The sequence below is a fragment of the Brassica napus genome, chromosome C5, assembly GCF_020379485.1.
Source record: "Brassica napus cultivar Da-Ae chromosome C5, Da-Ae, whole genome shotgun sequence".
Classification (NCBI taxonomy): Eukaryota; Viridiplantae; Streptophyta; class Magnoliopsida; order Brassicales; family Brassicaceae; genus Brassica; species Brassica napus.
Genome location: NC_063448.1, coordinates 28954035 through 28973883, shown reverse-complemented (window position 1 = coordinate 28973883; position 19849 = coordinate 28954035). Strand labels below are relative to the sequence as shown.

The window sequence follows — 19849 nt, the reverse complement described above, 5'->3', positions numbered from 1 at the left end:
CATCATTTTATTAAATACATTTATGAAAATATACTGATTTTTAGCATATTACTACTACTTTGTCATCAACTTTGTCAATCAAAAGCCTAATTTTATTTCTTAAAACATAAACAATAAATCATCATAATCAATAATGTAATTATGCATGAATGCACGGAAGAAACATTTGGTCAAGTTTGTAAGTTGCAATATAAAAAAATCAAATCTCCAAATATTAGAAAAATATAAGTGCATGCATGGAGGAAGCACCTAATTAAGTTTTTAAGTTGCAATATAAGTAAAATCAAATCTCAGCATATTAGAAAAGTACCAAGTACCTACAACAACATGCACTTGAATTTGTTTATAAAGATAAAAGCATAGATATCTACAGTTTGTTTTAACATCTTGTAAACTTCAAAGTTCATTTCGTAATGATATTTACTTTTTAGCAAAAAAAAAAAGATAAAAGTACGGTGGAGAAACCTCTAAACCGATGATAATAAGCATCAATAAGCCTTGCTAATTATTATATAACCAAACACAATTACTACTAAGCAAGCAGATAACTCAAATCTTAAAATTCGCCGATTATCGTAACCATAAACTCTTCGAAGCTCAGATAACCATCACCATCTACATCAGCGGTTTTAAGCATCTCGGCACATTTCTCTTCAGTGCACTCCTTCCCAAGCCCAATCATGGCTGCATGGAACTCACTGGAAGTAATCTTTCCGTCACCGTCAGCATCGCATAAAGCAAAAAGCTTCTTTCCGGCACATTTTTTTTTTTTTTTCAAAAAAAAAAAACATTTTATCAACGGATGAAGCAAACTCGTCGGAGCTGAGCTCGCCATCACCATCCACATCAATCTCCTTGAACATTTGTGTGACTTCTTCCTCAGAAATGTTTAGGGAGAAAGCAAGAACCGCTTCGAGAAACTCGTCCAGCGAGAGTTTACCGTTTTTGTTCTTGTTGTTGAACTTCTCGAAAATCTGTTTTGCAAACATGTTTTATTATATGCTCTTCTTTTGTTTATAATGTGATGTGTGAAATGCGACATACTATGTTCTTGTATTTATAGGATTTGACAACCATAAACCAAGAAAATTACAAAATCTAATAGTTTAAGCCATGATTAATTAAAACAAAAATATTATAGAAAATACTAAATGAAAAACTTTAAAAATAGGAAATATTAGAAAAGATACGCAGATCTTATCCTACCAAATGGATTTGTTTCATCTACTTTTTATGACGACAGATTTGTTTCATCTACTTATTATTAAAAGTTCACTATATTCGTAATAACATATTGGTATAATTTAACTGATGGGGCCAACCTAGAACAATATTAACCTCTACCTTCTTATAAAATAAATATAGTAGATAACAAAGTGTTCATATTAAGGTTCCTTTCACCAAATTAGATGGATTTTTAACACACGGTAAGTTTGTAAGTTGCAATATATAAAAAATCAAATCTCCAAATGCTAGAAAAGTACTAAGTGCAAATTACAAACTTAATAGGGCAATTCTATCAAATAGCAATTTTTAAGTTTTTGTCACAAAAATAGCTCTAAAAAAATAGTCTTTTTTATTTTGAAAATTTTAATATATATTTTTAAAATTTTAAAACTTTATCCCTAAAACTCCACCCCTTAAATCTAAATCATAAGTCTAGATTAGTTTAACCTTAAGGTAAAAAAGTACTTTTACCCTTTAATAAAACTTAATTAGATCATTTTTCATATTTTTGTAACAAAAACTTAAAAATGCTATCCTAGAAAATTTCTCAACTTTAATGTGTTTTTAATATATCTTAGTTATGATAATTTTCGAAAAATGGATGAAAACATATTCATATATAATTGTTTTGAGTAGATATGAAAACGTGTCATGCACATCTCGTAAACGTCCAGAGGAAAGGAGGCAGGTTAGCCCGCTGACCAAGGTTATAAGAAAATCAGAGTAACTGGGGAACAGAGGGCAAGCGATAAAAGAAGACAAGAGGAGGGGACAAAGCTTGACGAAGATCCTCGTTAGTGGTGATTACTGATTAGGGTTTGGGAAGAATCGTTTTTTTTTCCTCTCACAAGCCAACACATGTTAATAATATCATATCCTTTTATCACATCATTTTCGAGATCGTCTCATTAGGGAAATAACCAAACGGGTTATCGTATCAATGAATCAAGCTTGCACCTCAAGTTATCGAAAACTCCCACACCAACCTTTCTTTTGTGCATATCAAAACCTTAGAAACCAAAAAAAAAAACAAGAAACTCAAATGTTCACCTTAAAATAACTACCATTGGGAAGATTCGAAGAGAGGGAGAGGAGAGAAACAAGAATTAGCAAACAAGTAAGATAATTCTGATGAATTTTACCTGCAAATTATGCAACTCTGGTTACTTCTCGATGCCTTGTTGCAGATACTGAATCAAGTCGTATCCAGCAGTGGTCCACTTGTTATACGCATCGGTACAAACATGGATCATGAAATGTGCAGCTTCGCGTTCGCTCATCTCTGGGTGAAATCTCTTCCTTAGGTTTCCAATTGGATCTCCTCTGCTAAAGCAAGGTAAACCACTCTCGAGCATCATTTGCACCGTACTTATGATTCCGTCCATGTACCGGCGAGCAGCTAAGTATCCTTTCACGCACAAGCTTTTTATGCAGACAAGAAAATACATTCATCTCTCACAACAAACATGTTATAAGGAGACAGAGGAGGATTAGAGAAAGTTACCTCACAAATTGATGCCATGTTTTGCTTTTCATAACACCTGAGGGATCTAGCAGCTGAGTCATTTCGTGGCTCAGTTTGAAGTGAGCACTCTCGAACCTCATGTTTCCACCAGGTGAAGTTTCCAATATGAAACCAAAGTCGATATGGACAAGTCTTCCCACGCTACATTACATAACACACATTGTAATGTCCATATCACCAACTGAAAAGAACAAAAGGAGACCGCAGGAGAGGAAACATACTCGTCAAAGAGTAGATTTCCGTTGTGTCTGTCTTTGGGTTGGAGTAAAAGACTAGCCACAGCATAACCGGCACTGCTGATGAGGAAGTTCTCTCGTGCTGTTTCAAAGGTGGCTGAGCCGACTGGTCCATAGTCTTGTTGAAAAATCTCATACAAACCCCCGTCCGTTGTTTCACCCATTTGACTTCTGCTTCGTGTATTAGGCACTACCTGTTGTCAAAGGAAAGAAAAGAGACGTGAAATTTTCTGATGCCACCATATCTAGTTTAACCAGCAAAAGAAATAAGTTTCAGACAAACACATTTTAGCCTGAGTTTACCTCAATTATTCCTCTCTCGTCACCAGTTGGGAGTACTCCATATGGAAAAACATAAAGATTAAGACCAACCGCTTGAAATATGTCTCTAAGAAGAGATATCACTTGAAGCGCAAGAACATCTTGTCGGCAATCATCTCCGACCTGAATACAAGATAGAATCAGACTGACAGTAAATAGATTTATCCTTTTGGGTATTTTGCAAATACTATACGAATCAAGAAACACATGACAGTACAATAGGTTTCATGTCGGCCTACAAATTTAGTAAAATTGTATGAAATCATACAAGGTCTTACCTTGAAAATGCAAGCCTGCGGTTTTACATCACTATGGTCACCATCACGATCAACAACGTTAAAAGTAATCATGATAGGGACTTTGGCAGCTGATTGCAAGGGTATCCCACTGTCTACACGGATACCCCTTACAAGCTTGTTAGGAGCAGTAGGCAAATAAAGGTCATCTCCTTGCATTTCAATTTTCTCTAACTCCCTACATAAATAAGTATTAGATTAATCGTGCTTCTAACATATGCCGACCCATCCATAACATGATATGATTTATAAGATAAAAATTCTACCTCCTGATACCCGCTCTGCGTTCTTCTTTTGGAAGAGGAAATAGCACCCCGGAAATAGATGTAACCTTGTCAAAGAAGTCAAACTCTCTAGTGAACATGTCCAAAGCACTGGGAGTGAAACCATCAATGATATGCTGCCGAACCTCTGGCAAAATTTCATGGAATGCTGCATTCTGTAATTATTCGGAAGAAAATAACAGGTGAGCTCAGAGTTTTACAGCCGACCAGTTCACAGCTATAGAACAAAGTTTCTACCACCATCTCTGTCCAAACAACCTACTATCTCTCTCACTACATCTTTTTCCAAAATATACTACCCAGGAACAATCTCATGCTAATACAGGGCTATGATCAGTCATGCAACCCATTTTAGAGATCTTGGAGTTATGTGCTTATAAGCAGCGGTCAAAGTGCCAAATCGAGAATACTTGCTGCTTTGTGTAACATGTGAAGAATAACCTAACCAGAAGACTTTGCAGATGTTTTCTGCAGGTCACCATATATTGCAACTCGGAATACTGTTTTGCACAATTATGGCCAGTACATTGTACTAGATGGCAACGCTTTTTAATAGTGTGAAAGATTTTTAAGCAATATATCAGCAGTAATATAGATACTCTACTAGCCAACCAGTGTAAGATGCTGACTCCACGTAGAAACTAAGACCAATGAAATATAAGTAGAAAATATAATAATGGGCAAAACCTTATCTATAGAACCCTCCTTTGGTGTTTCATGAACAGCCTCACCCTGGCATTATAAGAAATATTTTAAAATTAACAAATCTCCGCAAAAATTTCAAGCAAAATTAACATCTTGCAATGTCACTATATTAAACTTACCTGCAAATGCCAAATGAGAATATGGGCAAATATGTCGCTTCTTTGGGTAGCTCGAAGAAGATACCCTTCAACCAACCTCTGCATTTAACAAGATGAAAATGTTAAACATCTTAGAAACCAGGAAAAGGGAAAGAACTCAAGCGGGCATCACACAATATCCAGCCCCACTAGAGGTGTAATTTCCGTAGAGTTTGAGGATACTGCGACAAGAAAAACCGCGAGCAATCAAAGGGCCCAATTAAACAAATGACTAGACATGGTTTCTGAAAAGGTGAGGTAGATAATCCAATACTAATCTAATAATAAGAAAATAGTCAGTTTAGATAAAGACCAACACACAAAGGTTTTGATGGTAATCCTTTTTTAGTACCATGGTTGGATAAATTATTCTAGGAAATGGTGCAGTACTCCAAATACACACAAACCGAATGATATAGTTTAAATAGTTTAGTCCCCAAAATGCTTAGAGTGAGAGAGGAATGGGGAGACAGAAATATATATTGTAGATAAGACTTACCCCTTCATCATAGCGCAGAGACTGCACCAACTGCGGCATGAAGAAAGTAACTCGTTCAGGAGGGTAGGACTCCAGAACTCTTAGGACATATGCCATGACACGTGGATGCCCTTTATAAGCAGGAGTGAGGAATTCGAGAGCCTGTGTAATTGAACAAGCAGCCCAGTGTGGTAGCTGCTGCAACAGCACTGAGTCCTCTTCAACATTTTTGGGTGTAACAAAGTATGGCAATGCCTCAGGAATTGTACGGAGATCTACAATATGTGTCTGCATAAAAGAGTTCCAAGTGTGAAAGCTCATATAACATCAGTCATTCAAATAAAAAGAAAACTACATTCCCTTCAATAAATTATTCAACTAGAAGTACCATGGCCGACTTTTCTCCAGTTGCACCATGCCTCACTGGTTTTGTGGGATGGTGCAACACCAGCTCAAGTAAACTTAACACCAGAGGTAACGTATTATCCCTCAAACTATAAAATCGTAAAAGATCCGTCTTTCTACAGTCTTAGAGTAGCATCTGTAAATTCATACCTGAACAAGCTGAGTGACTTCGGATTTCACAGCAGCATTTGCCGGAAATCTTGAAGCGACAGATATAGCAATGCGAGGGTCCACTGAAAAGGCGGTTTTAGCATGTTCGGTCCATTTTTCAGCGCTTACTTTTAGCCGCGAATATGGACTGTCCCTGTAAATACGTTGCCAATTGGAAGAATATCAAAAATGTACGTCAAAGAAATCAAGTTAGAAGCGAAAGCGTCATGAAAGGAAACCAAGTTTTACTTTGAACTAATAGGTTGTGCCCATACGTCAAGCCTGTCAGCTTCATGCTGGCAGAGCATTAAAAGCAACTGCTTCCTTTTTTCTTTTCCCACTGTGTAGTTGTCCATCTCACCCCAGACGGGATGATAGTGATCAGTCTGTAGACATGCAGCCAAAATAAACATCATATCTTGCAGAAAACTGTTACCCGGTGAAAGTAGAAAAATCATGGATGGTTACTGTACCACATCAATCAAGTTTCCACTTTCACGAGGCTTTCCTTTGGAATCAGAATGACTTGAATCTGATAGCTCGCTTGACAAAAAGTGAACAAAAACTGAAACAGATAGAGCCTCGCTTTGACAAAAATTCGGAATGTTTACATCATACCACTCTGGCTGATGAGCAAACCAGCCTAAAGAAGTCCTGGAACAAGTAGAAAAGACGTCATTTGTTATTGACGTGCACAAAAATAAAACAAAGGTAAAACAGAGATGATAAAATCGACCTAAGCAACATTAGAAATTTTAAAACTCAACCTAGAGATAATAAAACTGCCATGTTAAATGACCATAAAAATAACAGACAATAGCCCGGACAGTTCATGCATTGTGCAAAGGCGGTTCATGTTAAATCCTAAGGTGGACAAAACACTTAGAGAGCCAATGATAGTACATAGTCAAGAAAAGAAAGTAAAGAAAAAAACAAATGTTTGCCGCCATATCAAAGATGTATGGTGCAACACTCAATGCCTCATATGAAGGAAAAAAAAAGGAATTAGCAAAAGATAACCTGTATATTCGATCTTCCAATAGCTGAAGCCCAGATCTAAATTTCTGCATATTGCCTTGTGTTTGGCATGAGCAGAACTTCAGTCCAAGGAGCATTAAAGAGAAAAAGGTACCAGCAGCAGCAGGGTGGCGAGTAAAGCACCAGTCAAGGTCTGTACTCCGTTGTAACATCCTACCAAGCAGCAATAGTTGCTCCGTGCTATTATGTCGAACAACCTAAAGAGGCATTGGATAAGAAACTCACTCAAATATCCTTCTATGATTCCTTATTGATCAGTTAGCAAATTCTCAACTGAAACGAAATCACTCCAAGACCACAATTTTGACACCTGAGGTCTTTCATAGATAGAGATATTCGATTTAACTAGTATACTAACGCAAGTCAGCACTAGTAACACTCTAGACCGACTTAACGAATGACTATAAGAATTGAGGTGAACCACCTACATGTTCCTTCTTTATAAGAAAAAGTATAGAGATAAATCCTAACCTCAAAACGGTCAATTAAAAATCCAAGCCATAGTCTGTGCGCGACTATTTGGTCAACAGGATCACTTTCAGGTGATTCTTCTGGTTCCCCAGGGGCAAGATGGGGCCTTAATTTTGCAGCTGGGCCAGAGTACCGCACATCAGACGCAAAGAGTCCTCGCTTTGTATCAATTGTCCATATCCATGCATCAACAAGCTCGGAAAGGACAAGAGATACCAGTTGAGGAGCAGCAGAAACCAACCAGGTCCAAATAAAAATTCCAGTTTCCATAGCATCTGGAGTAGATATATAAGCTGGACACCAACAAAGGAGACGCAGTAATTGAGAAAAGCCTTCCACATTTGTTTTTGACTCAGCCCCCTGATGCAACAATAAGAGAGATTAGAATGTACAACACATAGTAGCTGGTTGATACCCACATACATGTGCTCCTCCACCCATCTATATTTTTGATTAGAAAACCTTACCAGGTTTGACAAAAGTAGTGCGGTTGCTTGAGAACAAGTTTCTCGGAATTGCGACTTGTCCACCTCTCCGCCTTTTTCAGCAGTATTAACAAATTGCTGAAGGAGACGCACAAACCGCGCAATTAACATCTCATTAAATGAGTCATCCTCTGGTTGTGGTGCCTGGGAAAACGCCCCAGATATTAATCTTTGAAGGCCACCACCAAAACCACTAGGCGTCGAGCTAGATTGAAAGCCACCAATACTGTTGTACAACCTTCGCATGCCAGCAATTTCTCCAGCATGGTTGCACTTTACCGTTGCACTGACAACACCAGTACCAAGTACCTCCAAGTTAAAGGATTCAGAAACTTTTACGTTTGCCCCTGATGCTGCAGCTGCTGCAGCCATCACCGCTGGAATATTTGCAGTTCTTATCCCAGACCAAATTTCATTTTTCCCAGTTCCAATCATTATCTCAGATAAAAGAGAAACGACGTCAGTTGTAGTTTGTGCTCGCTGCCATGTGTTTGCCTTACACAGCTTATCCTGAGGTGCATATTAAAACTCAGAGAAGTAACGTGAAACACTATTGTAACTCAAAAGGAAATTGCAAGAACAATTAAAAATAAGCACAAACCACTGAAAAGATCCCTGCAATGAGAATATTTGCAAAATTAATCCATAGAACAATAACTTAAGAGTTAAGCCCCTAGGTCCAAAGCAATTAAGAGTTTGTACGTGGAACAAGAACAGACTCATGACAATCTCAGAAACTAACATAAGAAACTGTAAATGTAAAAGGGACCATGGTACAGAAATAATACAGTAATTACGGTAGTTAAAAAGAGAAAAATTGAATCCGAGCTGCTTGAATCATTTCGAGAAAAAATAGTCTAAAACAAGAAACAAGTTCGTTAAAGACAGTAGAAGGAAGTAAAACATGCCACTGCAAGAGAACATAGACAGGAATTATATCTCCACATTAGGTCTCTGTTTGAAAATGTCAAACTAACAGATTGAACTGGAGAAATAGAAAGCTGTCTTAAAAAGGAAATTTGAATGTGCAAATAGAGGACAGTATGAGTTGGTAAAAAGAAGGAAACCTGAAGCAAACCCTGACTGGTGCATGGAGCATATGAAAGCGATATTATGATCCATTCTCGAACAACTTTCTGGTATAAGGATCGAACAGCAGCAGTCCAAGCGGGATCATTGACAACTGTTGAAGGTGTATTATTATGAACAGAAAACAGTAAACTGTCCAGACACGACGAATGCCAGAGGACCTGCATTTTCTCATTGTCAGTCAACAACGTAGCAGATGGAAAAATTCCTAAAGAACAGTTGAAGAAGGCAAAAGGCAAACATACAGCGCACAGACAGAAGGCAAACACAGAAAGTCAGTAACAGTAGCAAAATGCAGTAATAAAAGAAACAGAGGGAGAAAAATAAACTACTGGCTGTACAACGGAGAGGGATATGTAGAGGACATTAAACAGTTAAATATATATATGATAGACGTTGAAACAGAAATCACAAAATACTTGAAAATCCACATTAAAAACAGACTACACCACTGGTGTATATGAGGAAATTGATCATATGTTAGAGATAGAAAGAAACAGGAAACAGAAAAAGAAACCAGAAAATGTACACCCATTTACCTGAGGAAACTTGTCCCGTAGCTGAGTCAATAGGTTCACAGAGATATCTCGAACGTGTTCATCTCTCTGTGACATACTCTTTATGAGGAAACAAGCATGTGCATAGGTTGTCAGTTCTCTATTACGAGCATCTTTCCCAGTATGAGATATTCGATCTTCCTGAAACCAGATGAAAATTGGTAACATTATACTGTTAGAACTTTTTAAGTGAAGAAGCAGTAAGAAAACAGAAAGGCAGAGCTGGTGTTGGTGACAGAAAGACGAAAATGCATATACAACGGGATAGAAGGAATGAATGCAATAGAGTTGCAACCAAAAAAAACTTGGCCAAAGATGAGCTCAAATAGTACGACCAGGTATTTACATACCAGCCATGAGACAGCTGTTTCAAAGGATCTATGCACAATTGCCGTCAAACACTGGGAAACAGCAGGAGTAAGATTTGGAGTTTTCAGATATTCGAAGACACAGCTGAAGGCACTTCTAGAAGCAGATACACTTGAGTCACCGTTAAGGATACCCCCGTTGCTAATAAAGCGTATGATTTCTAATAACGCAACAGCAAGCAAATAGGTAGCCTTCACTCCTGAAAGAATTTAAAGAAAGAGAGAAATTCTGAGTATCTAAGATAGCCACACTAAAATCCATCAAGCAGATATGGAACAATAACTCCTTGTTTGTTTTACCAGATATGGTGTTCATTGCTGCAACGTCAACTCGGCCACCTAAGGCAGTTGAAAGAGCAAGTCTCTGTGTTGAAGCTACTTTCTCATTTCCATTTCCTCGACGACTACCAGGATTATGAAGGGCGTTGAGTTCTAATTCGTCTTCAAGCCATTTTACAGAACTAACAACCTACAAAGAGCAATGCTCGAATAGTTAAAATTATATTAAAGAGCAAAAGGATCTCCTGGGAGATGTAGACCCAATATTTAAAAGGCTTATAATCGGGTGAACCATAAATTAAACTCTAAAAATGACCTTCTAGACTGACTTACAAGGGGGGGAGTGCCTTGAGAAATCCGCTGAACAGCAAGAGCCCACTGAGTATTCCACATGTAAGGCCCTCCCACAGCTTGCAAGCCACTCATGCTTCCCGAACTGTTCGCTGAATTGGAGGTTGACTTTACAGCTGGTGTTGGAGCTTTCAAAATAGGAGGTGCTAGACCAAAAAGGGCTATATAGAACCAAAGATTACGGAAAAGCTTCAAAAGTGAGGGTTCCACATCCAAAGTGGGATCAAAATCCGAACATATCTCCGCCACAGCAGGAAGAAGAGGCCCTAAAAAATCCACACCACTCCTGGAAGAAAAGGAAACACTGTATAAATATTCCAGTCAATATGAAGAACAAAAAAAACTTTTGAGGTGGAGAAACATGAAGTGGATATTGTCCAATTATTCTAAGCTTTTAGGAAAATTGTGGAGTGAAAAATGATTATTTTATCTATGATGTTAACAGCATGACCATAACATTGATCATCCCTCATGCAATACTTAGCCCTTGCTAGGAGCGTATAGGCCAGCATATTTCTCGTAATTTGTACAGATTTTCTTATGTACAAATACTTTATTAGACTAACCATAAACAGTGAAAAAACTCTGTGTTTATACAAGCTAAGATGATATAATTACCCGCCACTTTTGGACTCAGCAGCCAGGCCTACATCTGAGCATAATGAAAGCAAACGATGGCGGTAGTCCGATCGCAATTTTGTATCCGTAAGACCACTGGCAATTGTAAGAAAACCTGCAGGAAGAGTCTACAGCACAACTGGATCTGTAAGAATCAATGTAATAGTTAAAACCAAAAACATGCACAGTAACTTACCTCTACACGCTCAGTAGTGGCTTCTGGTGCTGATGTTTTGCTTTCTACAGATCCTACACTAGACAGTTTGCTCAAGTAACTTCTGGTCATCAGAACTACTGTCTCACGGTAAGACTTCTCAAACCCTAATGTTGCTATGCGAGAAACAGCATCAAGAAGCTGCACAAAATTGGCAAAGATGCATAAATAAATATGTCAAAAGAAATATAAAGATATAAAGTTCGATAAATACAGTATATTATAGTACAAAATGGAACCATACTTGGAGTCGTAAAAAGCTAGGAGTCGAAGCATCACCCTCTTCCAGGCTTTCAATAAAAAGTGGCAAAATCATGTCTGCTACGTCGGGTTTCTTTACAGCAACATTGAGATCAGCAAGCAGCCGTATCACATTCAGCTGCACAGCAGGCACATGCTTTTCTTTATCAACCTGGACACCAAATTATGAGACTTAGTGGAAAGGTAAAATAACAATGAAACATAACGAATGTAGATAAACCAGCTAAAAGGCAAGGTAAAATGATTTTCTCCACGTTAGGAGCAAGGACTAGAGTTACCTGTTCTTCATAATCATTTCTTTCACGAATACTTGACGCTAACCCCATAATGAAGGTATCCACTGGAGCTCGGTCCTTGTCCCAGCCAGATTCAATAATCTCACAACTAGTCTTGAATATGCTCTCAATCATAGCCCCTTGGTTGCTCGCCCAAGTATCAGGCTGTTCCAACAAACAATTAGAAATACATAGAAACGTTTTTCTGTAATTTAACTTAAAAACGAACTATAGTATCTGTCCAAACTTGTGACAGGATGTGTTCGATTATGCTTCTATAGAGCTCCAGGCGCACTATAGTAGAAAATGCTGCAGGTTTGATTTTTTTTTTTTTAATTACCTGTGAACAGACTGCCAGTACCAATGGTTTAAGTCGGATGAGCAACACACGAAGTGGCTGCCCTCCTCGTGCCACTGCAATCTTTGCAATCCCAGAAAGAAGAGAACCGAACAGCTCTTCACAGGCCTTCATTTTCCGCCAAACAGATGTCAAGCAGGCATCTGCAGCATCTAATAGCAGTGCAAGAGTCTCCAGGACCAACCTCTTAGAAGTTTTTCCATCTGTTTCGAGAGACACTAGACTCTTGATTTTCATTTTCGCTGCAGCGTGATAACCAGACAGTTTGGCATTGACTCTAGTTTTCAGAACCGGGCCTTGTTCGTTCCAATCTCGCTTTCTTGACTGTAAAAACAGAAGGCAAAAACAGAATCATCATCTCTTCCAAGAAAACGAAATCCATACTCCACTCAAGATCCACCGTCATGCTAACCCTCGTGAAAACATGCAATTTTTGACAGTAGGAAGGATTATCAACTAGCGGTTACTTCACCTATAAATCTTGTCTAATAAGGGGGCCCTAAATCTATAACGCGAGAAAAGAGATACCTTGAGAAATACAGACATGGACTGGAGCTGCTTCTTGGCTATAAACCTCACTTGATCCTGAAGTTTAGAATCAATTTTGACTTTATCCAAAATATGAGTGATCAGTCTAAAGGCAATCTCTTGCATCTCCAAGCTCTGGATGGATTCATCCTCAAAAGAAGCCACGTGTTGTCTAAACACAGGGTTAGAGCCACCACTCCCTTCGCTAAATTCGAAACTCAGCTGATCAACACCGCTCTTCCATACGATACTGCCCCCATTAACCACCACCGAGGAACTCTTAGAGGAGACGGTGGAGCCAGGACTAGACTCCTCAGTTTGGCCAGAGGGAAAACGGTTCGTGCTAACTGGAGAGCTCTGGGCGGAAGAAGTCTCGTCCGAGTTGTGCTGCCGCTGGTGTTCCTTGGGAGCACGGCTCACAACAAACTGATCGAGCAGCATTGTTATCAACTTATCGCCATCAGACTGAAGAATCGAGGGGAAATTCTGAGAGAGCGCGACCAAGAAAGCCTTGGAAATCGAGGGATCACCATCGCTCTCGCGGCAGCTCGTGGCGGCTATCACGACCTCCCCTGTAAACCTAGCAACCTCGGTGCCGAATTCCGGCGATAGACCGGACGCACACGAAAGGTAGCTCAAGAAATCACAATAGAAGGCAGAGATGGACTGGGAAGGGAAGGAATGCGGCCAGAAGGAGCGGCGGAAGGACGCGGGAACAGCGCTGAGGAAATCCGTCACGACGGATTTGGCGCGATTGTCGGTTGATTCCGGATTCTTAGAGATGATCCGAGCAACGGCTAATACAGCGTTGAGATGGCTTCGAGAAACTCTGGGGGATTCGGCGAGGAGCCATTCGGTTTGGGGACAACGGCCGCATATCCAAGCTAATTTCTCCGAGAATTGCTTTGGATTCTCCGCTATAATGTCGCAAAGCTCCGTCAATGCCTCCATCTCTGATCAGATAACAACGAAACGCAAAGGAATAACTAGCTGAAAAAGGAAACTTTCGCGATCCGATCTGCGTGAAGACGGAGTCAAAATCTCGATCCACGAACGACGGAGGAATCATAAATGTGAGTGTAAAAATTATAAACTGGAATTCGTGGCTCGGTGTAGGAGGAGGAAGATGAAGCCATGGAAAGGGTTTGAAGACTCATTGTGACGTCACCATTTCTGTTCTCTACCTCTCTCTCTCTCTCTCGTTTAATCATTTTGTCCGTTGCGAAGGATATTTAAAAGGGGTAAATACGTAAAGATACTAAAAGGTTCGTAGAGAAAATCGGTACAACCAAAAAATCTGAATCGACGAGGGATAATGTAATTGAGATTATATATTCGGTTTGCTTATGAACAATGTGGCTATATAATAGATTCATGCATGAATCATGGCCTGCCTTAGATGAAAGCTTTTATCAAAGAATAAAATTACGATATACGGTGTAATTTTTCCAATATGTAAAAGATCTCCGATGTTACACATTTGTTGTTTAAAAAATAATGCAGCCATTTTCATAAGTTGGGCTGAAGAGAATGAAAACACTTCCATTACAAAGATGCATTTTAACAAAAAATTGATTTGATATTTCAAATTTCGAAATTAAAGTCTAATTAATTGTTCTTCAAACGGAAATTATTATGACGGAATTTTCAAATTTATCAAATATTCTATTACGTTAGCTTTTTGAAAATCATCTTCAAACCTCACTGAGCTGACTACTTTTTCTGTGGATTGAAAATTTAAATATGTCCATGATCACATATCTACTGTGTAATCTTCTTATTTTCGTTTGCTGGAAATTTAATCTATTATGGACTATCTAAAATAATAACTTTTTAGAGACTATTCCTTAAATGTTAAAAAAAAAATACATTTACTTAAGTTGAGATACTTAGGAGAAACACTACAAGAAAACACAGGCTTAGCGAGAAAATTTAACGAGGAAAAACAATCCTCGTAAATTTACGTCGATTTTACGAGGAACTTACGTGGAAAACTAAAGTCATCGTTATTTCCTCGTAACATAATGACAAAAGTGTTTCGTCGTAAAGTGGATGTAATTTAACGAGTATTTTACGAGGAAAAACTATTTCCTCGTAAATACGACGTAAACTTTGCGTGTTATTTACGAGGAAATAGTTTACGTGTATTTAGCGAGGAAATTTTGAATCCACCAACTTTGTAGGTGTTACACGTTTTTTTTTGCCACCTAATTAATTTTCGTCGTAAATTCATAGGAAAATTACAACTACCAGATTCGAAATTTCCTATAAATATGGATGTTTGAACATCATTTTAAACACACCAACAACAAAAAACGTGAAAGAAAAAAAATGGCTGGCTCCGGGACTATTTACGAGTTGCGGAAGTGGATGTATATGCATAGAGATGCTAACGGGAGAGTGACGAAAGAATACCTTGCTGGTCTGGAGACATTTATGCATCAAGCAGATTCAACACCGCTCGCCCGAGAAAATGGTAAGATGTTCTGTCCTTGTCGGAAATGCAACAATTCGAAACTGGCAAACCGTGAAAATGTTTGGAAGCATTTAATAAATAGAGGTTTCACGCCAAATTACTATATCTGGTTTCAACATAGAGAAGATTTTAATTATGATCAGAATGAAGCTAGTAGTAGTAATAGCAATTTTCAGGAAAAAGAACCGGTTGATCATCATTTGCATAATGAACATAGTTACCATCAGGAGGAGCTGGTAGATTATGATAGGGTTCATGATATGGTAGCTGATGCATTCGTAGCTCATGATGAAGATGAAGAACCTAATATAGATGCAAAAAGTTTTACGAAATGTTAAACGCGGCGAATCAACCACTTTACAGTGGTTGTAGAGAAGGTCTCTCTAAATTGTCGTTAGCTGCTAGAATGATGAATATTAAAACTGATCACAATCTACCTGAAAGTTGCATGAACGAATGGGCGGACTTGTTTAAAGAGTATTTGCCGGAAGACAATGTGTCTGCTGATTCTTATTATGAGATTCAGAAACTGGTTTATAGTCTTGGGTTGCCTTCGGAGATGATAGATGTTTGCATCGACAACTGCATGATCTATTGGGGAGATGATGAGAAGCTAGAAGAATGTCGATTCTGCAAGAAGCCACGATTCAAGCCGCAAGGACGGGGACGTAATAGGGTACCGTACCAAAGGATGTGGTACCTACCAATTACAGACATATTGAAAAGATTGTATCAATCAGAGCAGACTGCTTGAAAGATGAGATGGCATGCCGAGCATACTCAGACGGATGGTGAGATGACTCATCCATCAGATGCAAGAGTCTGGAAACATTTCAACAAAGTACATCCGGATTTCGCTAGCAATATCCGGAATGTGTATCTCGGACTATGCACAGATGGATTTAGTCCGTTCGGAATGTCAGGGAGACAATATTCATTGTGGCCAGTCTTTATTACTCCATACAACCTGCCACCGGAGATGTGCATGCAACGGAGTTGCTATTCTTGACCATTTTAATACCTGGTCCGAACCATCCAAAAAGGTCCCTGGATGTTTTCCTACAACCACTGATAAAAGAGTTCAAGGATTTGTGGTCAACAGGGGTGAGGACGTATGACTGTTCAACGAAGACGAATTTTACGATGCGAGCGATGCTTTTGTGGACCATAAGTGATTTTCCTGCCTATGGGATGTTGTCTGGATGGACTACACATGGGAGATTAGCTTGTCCATATTGTAATAGAATGACAGATGCGTTTCAACTGAAGAATGGTAGGAAGACAAGTTGGTTTGATTGTCACCGTCGATTTCTTCCCATTGGCCATCCTTACCGAAGAAACAAGAATTTGTTTAGGCACAAAAGGGTTGTGAGAGACACTCCTCCTCCATATCTAACTGGAGAACAAATTGAAGCGCAAATCGACTACTACGGAGCTAACGAAACAGTTCGTTGGGGTGGTAATTGGCATGTCCCTCGTAATATGCATGATTCTTACGGTGTTCATCACAACTAGCACAAGAAGAGTATATTTTGGGAGTTGCCATATTGGAAGGATCTTCTTCTGCGCCACAACCTCGATGTGATGCATATAGAGAAGAATTTCTTTGAGAACATCATGAATACAATATTGAATGTCCCAGGGAAGACAAAAGACAACATAAAATCGAGGTTGGACTTGCCGGATATTTGCTCAAGAAGCGAGTTACATATTAAAAGCAATGGACAAGTTCCCGTTCCGATATTCAGATTATCTTCAGAAAAAAAGTCGGTGTTGTTCAACTGGGTGGCATCAGAAGTGAAGTTCCCTGATGGGTATGTTTCGAACCTCTCTAGATGTGTTGAAAATGGTCAAAAGTTCTCCGGGATGAAGAGTCATGATTGTCATGTCTTTATGCAACGACTACTGCCCTTTGCATTTGCGGAGCTACTTCCAACAAACGTACATGAAGCACTTGCAGGTACGTAGTGTATTATATCACAATAATTTACAAAATAATATAAGACTAACAATGTGTTTAATTTTTTTTGGAATATAAAAGGCATTGGAGCATTTTTCAGGGATCTGAGCACACACACTCTTAAAGAAGAAGTTGTGGAACGGCTTCAGGAGAACATTCTCATCTTATTGTGCAACTTGGAGAAGATATTTCCTCCCGGATTTTTTGACGTCATGGAGCATCTAGCTGTCCACCTCCCATATGAGGCATTGCTTCGTGGACCTGTACATTACGGATGGATGTATCAGTATGAGCGAGCCATGAAATATTTGAAGGGAAAAGCAAAGAACCTCGCCAAAGTTGAAGGTTCTATAATTGCTGGAAGTTTGATGGAAGAAGTTTCTCACTTCACATCGTACTACTTTGCGTCAAAAGTACGTACCCGGAGAAGAGCTCCAAGAAGATATGATGATGGTGGTGTTGCGCCAACATATGCAGTTGCTGGTGTTACAGACATCTTTAGCCAGATTGGGCGACTCGGTTGGAAGTCTAAAGAGGTTTGGTGGTCGAGTGAACAAGACGCTCATAGTGCACACACCTATATTCTACTCAATTGCGAAGATCCAATGATGCGTTATTTTGAAAGGTAACATATATTGACACTTCGAAACACATATAAGTATAATTAATTGTATAATTGCAAGAGATTCATTCCTATAAAATGTGATTTTACAGCCTATTTGTTTCTCAAGTCGAAGAAACATTTCCTGGTATATCCACAAGTGACGTAGACAAAAGAAAAGATCAACGCTTCATTAAGTGGTTGCGGAATCAGGTATTAACTCAAACTCTTTTTTCATACATGATATGTATTTCATTAACATTTTCTTTATTTTTGCAGGTTGATTATGACGACGACGATGCAGATTATCCTAAGTGGTTACACGAAGTAATTCAATCTCCACTTGTAAAGGTCACCACATCACAGATGTATTTCACACGAGGCTATACTTTTCATACATATGAGTATGGTAGACAGCGGGCGACCAGTAACTATGGAATATGTGTGAAAGGGGAAACAGATTTCTACGGGATCTTGACGGAGATTATTGAAGTCGAATTTCCAGGGATACTGAAGTTGAAATGCGTCATCTTCAAATGTGAATGGTTCGACCCCGTCGTCAACAGAGGTGTTCGGTCTAACAAATTCGGTGTAGTTGATGTCAACGGTGGACGAAGGTACAAGAAATTCGAGCCTTTCATCTTAGCTTCACAAGCAGACCAAGTTTGCTTCCTTCCATACCCTCGGATGAGAGATTCAGGTATAAATTGGTTAGCAGTGATCAAAGTTACACCTCGAGGACGAATCATCAGAGGAGAAGAACCACCATTGCAAGAAGAACAGATAAATGAAGTCGAGGAACCTGAACAAGAAATTGATGACATCCTTCTCATTGATCTGCATAATCACGAGTATGAAGATCTTACCGATGATGCCACAGACGAAGCTGTTGAAGACGAGTTTAATGAAAATGATGATGTTTCTAGTGATGACGAGAATGTCGATGTATCTGATTGATGTATTTGTTTTATGAATAAGATGAGGGAGTTTGTTTTATGAATAAGATAATGTGGGGTTTGTTTTATGAATAAGGTAATGTGGGAGTTTGTTTTATGAATAAGCAAATGTGGGAATTGTGGTTTGGAATAGAAATAAAGATGGGGTTTGGAATATATGAAGTAGAAAATAAGGAATATGGGATTTGGGGTTTCGGATTCTAGGTATTTAAACATAACACTCGTTAATTCAACGTAAGCCAACGAGGAAATAACGACGAAATATTAAAATAAAGAACGCATGCTCGTTAATTCCACGTAAGCACAAATCGTCGTAAAGACCACGTATAAGAAATAGTCGTAAATTCCACGTAGGCAGAAATCGTCGTAAAGACCACGTATAGGAAATCGTCGTAAATTTCACGTAGGCAGAAATCGTCGTAAATACCTCATAAGCCAACGAGGAAATAACGACGAAATTTAAAAATAAAGATGGAGTTTGGAATATATGAAAATAGGGAATATGGAGTTTAGGGTTTGGAATATGGGGTTTGGGGTTTGGGGTTTAGAGGTTTCGGGGTTTGAGGTTTGGGGTTTGGGGTTTCATCTTAGCTTCACAAGCAGACCAAGTTAGCTTCCTTCCATACTTCTCATTGATCCGCATAATCACGAGTACGAAATTTAAAAATAAAGATGGAGTTTGGAATATATGAAAATAAGGAATATGGAGTTTGGGGTTTGGAATATGGGGTTTGGGGTTTGGGGTTTAGAGGTTTCAAGGTTTGAGGTTTGGGGTTTGGGGTTTCAGGTTTGGAGTTTGGGGTTTGGGGTTTCAGGTTTGGGGTTTGGGGTTTGGAGGTTTCGGATTTTAGGGATTTAAACATAATACTCGTTAATTCCACGTAGGCAGAAATCGTCGTAAACACCACGTAAAAGGATTTAAACAAAATACTCGTTAATTCCACGTAAGCAGAAATCGTCGTAAAGACCACGTTGGATGAAATCGTCGTAAATACCACGTAAAAGGATTTAAACATAACACTCGTTAATTCCACGTAAGCAGAAATTGTCGTAAATACCTCGTAGTGTAAAAACTAGAAAAAAGGAAAAATGATAAAAATACCAGATTAACATGTGGCAAGACTTCCAGCAATTATAATACGTAAGTCTCGCCCACATGAATTCTAATATCTTATCATTTTCCTATTTTTTTTTAAATAT

At 38.8% G+C, this 19849-nt stretch overlaps 2 protein-coding genes across 3 annotated transcripts; both read right to left on the bottom strand.

The window, feature by feature from the left end:
* Nucleotides 1-385: 385 nt before the first annotated feature.
* On the bottom strand, nt 386-13865 carry LOC106422893 (phosphatidylinositol 4-kinase alpha 1-like). 2 transcript variants are annotated; one of them, XM_048758811.1, is made up of 27 exons: nt 12657-13865; nt 12111-12452; nt 11774-11935; nt 11479-11646; nt 11217-11375; nt 11021-11148; nt 10385-10688; nt 10073-10241; nt 9755-9972; nt 9387-9545; nt 8826-9008; nt 7741-8268; nt 7274-7633; nt 6785-6999; nt 6238-6418; nt 6014-6150; nt 5765-5918; nt 5231-5497; nt 4714-4791; nt 4577-4621; nt 3872-4044; nt 3588-3783; nt 3292-3432; nt 2974-3182; nt 2732-2893; nt 2370-2649; nt 386-974 (listed from the first exon to the last, which is right to left on the bottom strand). In XM_048758811.1, exons 1-26 carry the CDS (start codon nt 13605-13607, stop codon nt 2391-2393), a joined length of 6048 nt encoding a protein of 2015 aa, XP_048614768.1. In that variant the 5' UTR covers nt 13608-13865; the 3' UTR covers nt 386-974; nt 2370-2390. The 2 variants fall into 2 exon arrangements, with proteins under 2 accessions (XP_048614768.1, XP_048614767.1); XM_048758810.1 differs by lacking the exon at nt 386-974 and adding an exon at nt 1826-2236.
* On the bottom strand, nt 557-989 carry LOC106422884 (probable calcium-binding protein CML34). Its single transcript, XM_022704257.1, has 2 exons — nt 790-989; nt 557-698 (listed from the first exon to the last, which is right to left on the bottom strand). Exons 1-2 carry the CDS (start codon nt 987-989, stop codon nt 557-559), a joined length of 342 nt encoding a protein of 113 aa, XP_022559978.1.
* Nucleotides 13866-19849: the final 5984 nt, after the last annotated feature.